Source organism: Antedon mediterranea, chromosome 7 (assembly GCF_964355755.1).
Source record: "Antedon mediterranea chromosome 7, ecAntMedi1.1, whole genome shotgun sequence".
Classification (NCBI taxonomy): Eukaryota; Metazoa; Echinodermata; class Crinoidea; order Comatulida; family Antedonidae; genus Antedon; species Antedon mediterranea.
Genome location: NC_092676.1, coordinates 13,789,809 through 13,798,773, shown reverse-complemented (window position 1 = coordinate 13,798,773; position 8,965 = coordinate 13,789,809). Strand labels below are relative to the sequence as shown.

General features: G+C 35.0%; 1 protein-coding gene across 1 annotated transcript in view; it reads left to right on the top strand.

Moving 5' to 3' along the window:
* The first annotated feature begins 954 nt into the window (after positions 1-954).
* The window catches only part of LOC140055709 (inositol polyphosphate 5-phosphatase OCRL-like), a 70,003-nt gene continuing 61,992 nt past the window's right edge, over positions 955-8,965 (top strand). Inside the window, exons 1-5 of the mRNA XM_072101083.1 lie at positions 955-1,040; positions 4,308-4,411; positions 4,952-5,077; positions 5,315-5,719; positions 6,235-6,321. Coding sequence (XP_071957184.1) covers positions 4,981-5,077; positions 5,315-5,719; positions 6,235-6,321 — 589 coding nt within the window. The 5' untranslated portion in view covers positions 955-1,040; positions 4,308-4,411; positions 4,952-4,980. The remainder of the gene's footprint in view (positions 1,041-4,307; positions 4,412-4,951; positions 5,078-5,314; positions 5,720-6,234; positions 6,322-8,965) is intronic.

Below are 8,965 nucleotides of genomic sequence, written 5' to 3'. Positions count from 1 at the left end.
AGGAAAAAGATGGATTTCAATGAAGCAGTGCAACAGTTGTTAGATCCAAACGAAGGTTCCATCTGTAAAGCAATATCCTTTTCAGTGACAAACAAATTTAGTATTTGCACCAGGTGAAATGTTGGTTTTTTCTAGGGTATATAGCTTTGGTCCTATTAAAGAACCCAACAAAAGTTTAGGATGTCTCCTGAATAGAGGTTAACCATAGTGTAAAGATATGTCCTCATTTGTTTCACAGGAAAATGCCCCTTTAATCAGATGTCTTCTAAATAGTTCCTAAAGGAGGTGGCATTTTTTATCCTTGCATTTTGAAATGAATATTAGCGTGAGTGAGAGAATCCATAAATTACTTACTTTATACTCTCACACTGATAGGGCGCACTCTTGCTTAGGTTTAAATTTCCTCAAGGTGCAAGTAAGCAGAGCTAGCATACCCTTTACTGTAATATCTGAACCATAACAACAATATTAAATTACTTTTTTACAATGTCATCTTGCCTATTACATTTTCATACTTTTCATGATTCTCAATTAATTAATTTTAATATAATTACTGTAAATTGGTTCTATTGCTGTAGAGTAGACTGAATTGAATACCGATGTCACTTCAATTTGTAACCTAATTGATTTTTTTATATTTTTTATTATGCTTTCTGCATGCCAACATGTTAATATGGTTTATAATTGTGTTGTAAATATATTAGATATTATATATTGCAATCTTATATCCTGATATCAGTAGTAATCAGGGAACATTTTTGCCAGTGTAGCGTAGCAAAAAGCTATACAAAACAACCTTATTGCTACACATTTTGAAAATTGTGTAGCAAAAAATACAATACAAAACTATGTTTCTCGACTTAAAAATCAGTTTGATTAGCAATATTGCTAAACAAAATTTTTAAATGAAAATTTTCCCTGGTAATTAATACCTTAACTTGTGAGTACTCATTAGATGCAATACTTGTTCAAGAGTCAACATGGGAGAGAAAGCATACACTACTAGCTGTAGTTAAATGTGTACCAAAGGATGAGGATGCGTAAGTTTGACATCTAAAAATGTATTGACCATAGAATTATATTACATACCGTATATTTCGGTGTATAAGTCGCACCTGTGTATAAGACGCACCCCCTAACTGAGAGTAAAATATTTGTATTTTTTATATCATCGATGTATAAGACGCACTTTATATTTTATCAAAACAATGTCTTTTTAAATTGTAATCAATATTATTGTAATAATATATTTTGTTATATCTACAACGGCGTCCTTTATTTAGGTTTTTTCTTACCTAGGCTTGGCCGCGGCCAACCTCAACAAGTTCTTTCTAACTTGTTATTCATGAGTTTTGCACCCGCAACATCGAGTGCATGACCGTGTGTGTAACACGCACGTGTGTGGGCTAGCCTCGCTCGATCATTTCGAGAGGGCGCACGTTTTCACGGACAATCGTATTCGATTAGTATCTATGTATCCGAGAAGTGTGTACGCTAGGTCCATGCTAAATCAACTGGAGAATATACTAGTCGAATACCGTACACCATGTGGCCGCCAAGAAGGGCTTGCGCTGGGGGTACGGCGGTCGTGCGTATAACTATAAATAAATACTAGCCTAGGCCTATTCCAATCGTAAACGTTTACAAATGAAATTTTATCGGAGCGCCTAAAACAGCTCCATAATGAACAAATCTTTTCATCATATTTAGTATAACATCACGCTAAAATGCCTTGAAAACTAGGCGGAAGCAGGTTGCCGTTACGTTAGTACACTGTAGCTAGGCCTAGCCTACTCAGGCCTAGCCAACGAGGTGACGATATGTACAATCTGTGTGGTGAGGCATTTATGTTCGGTGTATAAGACGCACCCTCAATTTTGAGGTCAAATTTGCGTGTCAAAAGTGCGACTTATACACCAAAATATACGGTATATATAAAGTATGTAAATACGTGAACGTGATTGGTTGAAACTGCATCACATGACTACTGCTGCGAGGATCGTAAATCGTATATTTCCTCGAGTACGATGATATTGACTGAGTATTTTTTGCGTGATTATCGTGTCCCTGTCATTAAACATAAAATCCAGTAAATTCTCGAGTACCATCATATTGACTGTGTAATCGCGTTTGGCGATAAATAAACAAAGTTATTGACCTTTGACATAGAGAATAGCTTACAAGGATTTTCATTCAGTTGTCTCTGGTCATATCTCCATAACCTTTTTGTCTATTGCATGCCGAAACTTTCCCTCTTACCATTCTACCAGTCAAAGGATGCTTTTGACGGGTTCTATAACCAGGTTTTGCCAGAGTCTAATCGATCTAATCACATTACACATCAAAAGCATAGGCCGCGCGACCTTACGCAGTGTCAATAAATCACTGGGGAAATGTTTCAGATCAAATTCCTCCATCATGGTCAAATGAAGTGACTGAATGTTTGAAAATGTGTTTTTCTATAAAATAATAATACCATTTGTTTAACCATGAATAAAAAGTGATATATCTGCAATTTCAAATCGTAAAAATTGATTAATTCTACGCGAAGTTAGAATTCGTTGAAAAATCACGATTTCCAGGCTGTGGAGAAAATCGAGCCAGCCAGAGACGACACACGAGGTCTTGGCGTATGAATATTTTACAAGCGTGGTACAATGATTTGTTTTTGAATTATCATATAATATTAATGATAAAATGTGTTTAAAAACAATACTGTATGTAGTATTAATACCTTCAATAAAATAGAACAATTATTTGTGTTTATAGTAATATACTGTACGTCACTACTTTATTGTAGCGTAGGTCATGGTCATTTATGTTTTGGTTATCAAAATACTCGGAATATATATATATATTCGTTGTAATAGACCATTTTGACTAAATGTAACCGGAAATGCTATTTTTCTTTTTCTTTCTCCTTGGTCTCAAATTGCTCAAACCATACATTATATTTATTGTAATGCAATGTTTTGTTAGAAAATGACCGGAAGTAAAGTTATTGACCATTGACATAGAGAATAGCTATTTACATTACAATAATAAATATTGGTTAGATGTTTTTGCCCTGCTCTGACGTAATTTGTACTTTAGAATACATAATTAATACTTAAGTAATGTGGGATTCGAACAACCTCCACATCATGACTAGCCGGGAGTTCACTAGGATAATTATGTCATGCATTTAGTTCATTTCTAAACTAACATATTTTCAAATGTTGTTTTCAATTGTCACTTTGAACCTATAAACATATTAATTGAAGATTTCTGATTTGGCTAAAAGTAGTAAATGCCAGAGTGAGATTTGATGGTAATTATAACACATATTATTATGAAGGTATCTTGCAGATTTGTTTTTGCCCATGACTGGTTTTCATTTATATGCTCGTCTGATACATTGCCATCTAATACAAATGAACCAGGTTGGCTTGATGTAGATGACCCAATAACAGAGAATAAAAGAATGCAATTAATTTGAATGTAAAGAAAAAAATCTGTATTTAAATAGTGCTTTTTTCCCGGATCAGGCTCTAGAACAGAAGGAAAACAGTTGAAATGGGTTGGTGGTCTTGTTGGCATTACTCAAGATAAGGGAATTGAACTGGATATCCCATCGAACTCAATCTTCAACACAAATCCTTCACGATTCCATCAAAATACATTCATAACAAAATCAACATTTTTACTCGGGGTACCCGAGTCTAGTACTGAAATAAAATTTTACAAGGGAAAGAAAGAGGTTTGGCAGCTAAAGACAAAACAATATTACTCAGACCATCATTACCTGAGGCCTTATGAGAATCAATTTCATTAATGTGCTTTTAACCTCCTGATTAAACTCAAGTTTATAGATAAGCAATCAATGGGATATTCAGGAAGATTAGGAATATCTAAATCAATTAATTATCTTTTGAAATTGTCATCTTAAAGTTTAGTTTGATAACGTCATCATGCCAAAAAATTAGAACATGATGTGTGTCCCATAATTTCACCTATGCTACACTGTATATACAGTATATACTGTACATATTTTATATGGCACAACTCGGCACTATAACTTGCGTATAATAGGATGGCATACATCAACATTTTCCGATCGTATGTTATTGTTAACATACGTGTATGTTTTGAAAAAAATTAATTTCAGTAAAATGATAAAAATGATCACCTATAATTCGTCAAAGTGACAAATTAAATTCTAGTTTGATAATTGTTATTTAAGAAATTGTACGCTGATTATCCTGCATGCATGCTTGAATTGCTAGGAAATGTATAATAATATCAATATTATATCGAATTGAATACAGCTTCTTCGTCTTTACTCACAATGGAAACATCAATAGTGGATTAGATCTGACTATTTGTAACATCATTCCCATTAAAGGACACTTTAAATACAGCTATCATGTTGGTAAGTCTTAATATAATTATATTCGTCTACAGGACATGTATAAAAAAAATGTTGCTTTTTATAGATTATAGAATACAAATAATTATTTTGTACCTGCTTATCACCAGCTATGGTCAAATTATTAATATTGGTTTTGTTAATAATTTTGTTTACTGTTGTGAATGCAGAATCCTTTCACAAAGACTCCCAGTTATAAATATTATTAAATAAGGAGTAATCGATTTTTTTTTACAATTTACTATTTGGTTACTTTTTATTTTTAAGAAATGAAATAGCTCGTTTTCAAACCCCACCCCAAGTCAGTTGGGTGAAGAAAGCTTACATTAACTTTTGCATGAGAATGAGATGTAGAAAACTTGTTTGTCAGTAGTTACAGTGGGTGGTTAAGTTCAGGAACCTAGCTCATGAAGGTTGATCGTAAAGCTAGAGTGATGATTATCCATAACTGAAAATAAGTCAGTGGTTAATTTTTGACAACTTATAACTGTATTTGGTTTTCTTCAAATGTTTTTAATATTTTAAATATTTAATACATTTCAGAAAATAAGGAAATTGGCTCTTATATACCAATGCAAATAATTACAAATAATCTACAATTGAATTTTGAAGTTGTCTACAACCAGAATACATCGAGTTTTGTTGCACAAATGAAGGATTCAACATTCAGTGAGTATTTACATTTTAATTGTTTAATCGGGTATAAAATACAAATAATATTCAATATTAATAAAATGCATTCAAATTATTAAGAATTGTTTAACATTTTTTTTCAACTGTTTACATATTTTTTTAAATTAAATGTCAATAAAATTATAACAATTATCACCTATAATTCGACAAAGGGACAAATTAAATTCTATTTATTTATGGCTACAGTTACTTAATATACTTTTATGTTTTTAGATTCCATTTCCAAGATAACCAAAGGCATTTCACCACAATTCCAATGGCTTTCCAAATATTCAAATCAAACAGGACGTTCACCGATGCTGTATACCACAACCAATTCCCAATCTCAAAGACCAGAAAGTCAAGGTCATCCACCAGCTATTAATTTCCCACCCCAGTCAACTCAACAACAAAGAAATAACCCATTCATTCAAACAAATGTATTTTCATCTCCTGCACAACCTAATACAAGACCAACAAGTTACGTAAATCCCCATGCTATAATGGACCATTATATTAATGTACCTGTTGATCCATCTGCACCAAGTCAAGATTTACAATTACGAAGAAAACATGCAATTAAAGAGCCGCGAACTGCAAGCCTTATTGATTTTGATATTAACTCCAGTGCTTATGCTGGTAAGTTTATAATTTCACAACAAAACATATCTTATGGCCACCTTTATTATTATTCCAATGCAACATGGTCAGTAAATGTTTAAGGCATAGGTTGCGCATGCTTGCTGACATCTCATCTGATCACTTTTGTAACTATATAGAATCCCCATCAAACTTCAACTTCCAGGTAAAGTTTTGTTTAATCACTTTCGCACAATCCATACAATACCACTACATGTGCAAGGAATCAATATTTCTCAGCACTACAATACGTCACAGGGCTGTTTTTAAAACGTCATAAAATTAGCATGTTTAATTTGAGGTAACAATCATTCCATGTGGTACTAGGAGACTGCCTTGTGTTTATTTTGTCATTAATTTGACAATGCCTTTCTTTATTGAAACATACCATACAATTGACAAGTCATACAATAATACAAAACTCAAAACATGACATCTTTTTCTCCAAATATTATGTGCCACTGTTTCAAAAAGGATTCAAAATGTAATTCTGTTTTGTTGTACATATCTTACAGAACTAGATTTGATGGGAAACCAAGGCAGTTCATTCAAAAGCTATGTTAACAAGAATGGCAGTAATTTTCAAGAAAGTCAAGGCAATAGTAAGTATCAAACTTTACCCCCTTTTCACTGCCAATATAAAAATAAAATGTTATTGTATCTGAATACATTTGCTGATTACACCAGATTCAGTTGAACACAACCACTGGCAATTTGATCAAATAAAATAGTCAAAATACTGCCCTCTTACTTAGGCGCCTTCGGTAAATTATTTCAAACAACAAGAACGCGTTTCGATTTTGACCGTCGTTGAAACGTGTTTGACAATCAACCGTTCTAATTAGTGCATCTAATTGAATATTCATGAGTAGGACCACGTTCTCGACACGCCTTTCCAAACGGAGCCGGAGCGTTGTAGCGCGTTTGTGTCACGCAAACGGCTTCCCTTTGTCTTGCCAGTTCAAACAAAACATCGACGTTCAAACACGTTTTTGTCACAGAGTTGCGTTTTCTATTATCTCGGACTCTTGCAAACTAATCGGGGAACCCCCTTTCGCGGCAAACATCACGGTAATTATACGGTGAAGCTAAAACAACGTCTACTATTAATAATATGGTGAAGCATAAACAAACGGTTTTCGTAGATTTTAAAGTGAAATAAAATGTACAATGCTGTATTTGTAGCGCAATGATTATATAACCGATCGGCAGTTCACAAATTGTAAAAATAACCGCAATTTAGCTAGGCCCAGTTGATCGCGAGCGAGTGACAGCAAATCGTCGCTTTGCATTACCTTCTATCTCGCTAGCTACTTGGCGCCAAATCACGTTTACACGAATCAATCGTTTATAAGCATCACTAAATCGTATCTTCATATTATTATGACAGTATTAATATTGCGCTATTTACCGTTACTAAATACTAGATATATCAATTTATATTTCAGATAAAAGTTAAAAAATCGTCGGTAATCTGAAAGAAATCTATTTGAACAGTACGGTGTTTGAACCATGGGAAACGCTATGATAATCTCTTAGATAAGCAATTCTGGCTATACATAATTAATTTTACATAAATATTATCAGAACACGATTGCATCGTTAAAAACATTTTTTTTTAGCAAGAGGCACATTAATTTAGTTTTTGAATGGATAAAATTGATGAGTATTTACAGAGTTACGATTTTAGCCCGTTGTTTTTCACTCATTTATCGGGCTGTTGAATGTTTTGTTTGCACCCCCTAACCCTGCAACGATGATAAGCACCTTATTCACATACTGTTTTTCCATTCGACCGTATTAAGCTTATACTATACTATATATATTTATTATACTATACCAGCCAGGGAGTTGATATACTAGCCTGAGTAGGTTATTAAAATAATGCAATAGCTAGCTTATTTTCACAATGAATGTACCATATTTAGTTTTAGGCCCAGCTAGGGCTAGGCCTAGTTACTTTTTACTAGGCCGGCCGGCATATTGATTGTGGTCGATTTAGGTTATTCCTAGCTAGCTAAAAGCCATCGAATTAACTACTTTACTGAATCCCAGACTTGGGCCTAGCCTCTGTACTAAACACCATTTTTTATTTATTATGGTGCGTTAAAACAATCGTAGCCTAAAATTCCTTTTGGTGAATGAGATTCTATATAACAACAAACAATGTTGATGGAAAATCATAATGTCCATGCAATCACACATGTACACCACGGATTTTCTCCTCCATGATGAGCACACCGTATCTGGATATTCACCCCCTGGACATTTACCCCCCGGAAAACTACCCCCTGGACAACCACCACCTGGACCACTACCCCCTTAGGACAACTACCCCTTTAGGACAACAACCCCCTTAGGACAACAACCCCCTTAGGACAACTACCCCCTTAGGACAACTACCCCCTGGACAACTACCCCCTGGACAACCAGCCCCCGGACAATTACCCCCTAGGAACAATCTCCCCCGGACAATTACCTCCCCCCCCCCGGGTAATTACCCCGCGGACAACTACCTCTGACACAATACTCCCGTAGGACAACTACTTCCTGGACAATACTCCGAGGGCAAATAATCTTTTAGGACAACTACCTCCGTAGGACAACTAACCCCTGGACAACTACCACCCAGACAACTATCCAACAACTACCCCCCGGACGGACAACTACCACCCAGACCATTCAACAACATGACTCTGCAACAGTGTATAATAGGAATTAATAACTATATTTTAATTCGTTACTTTTACGAATTACTATTCATTATTGTAAACAAAAGTAAAAGATTGAACATAGCCTGGTATAAACTGAAGATTGTCACACATGATCATAGGATAGTCGAACGTATTATATAGTACTCCCTGTATTTACTGTAAAGATTGGGTTCGCTAATAATAATAATAATTTTTGCGTCAAGACAATGCTTCAATAACCTGGTCAACCACCCCCCCCCCTGGTTGACCGGGGGGTGGTTGACCGGGGAATAGTTGACCGGGGAATAGTTGACCGGGGAATAGTTGACCGGGGAATAGTTGACCGGGGAATAGTTGACCGGGGAATAGTTGACCGGGGGAGGGGTAGTTGACCGGGGGAGGGGTAGTTGACCGGGGGAGGGGTAGTTGACCGGGAATATATATTTATCTTGCATATATTTTGTTGGTGTCCTAGCCTAGGTGTAATTTTTATGTAACGTACGTCTTGACAAACGGCGGGCGTGTAAAGAACAATATACCATTATCTGGAAAT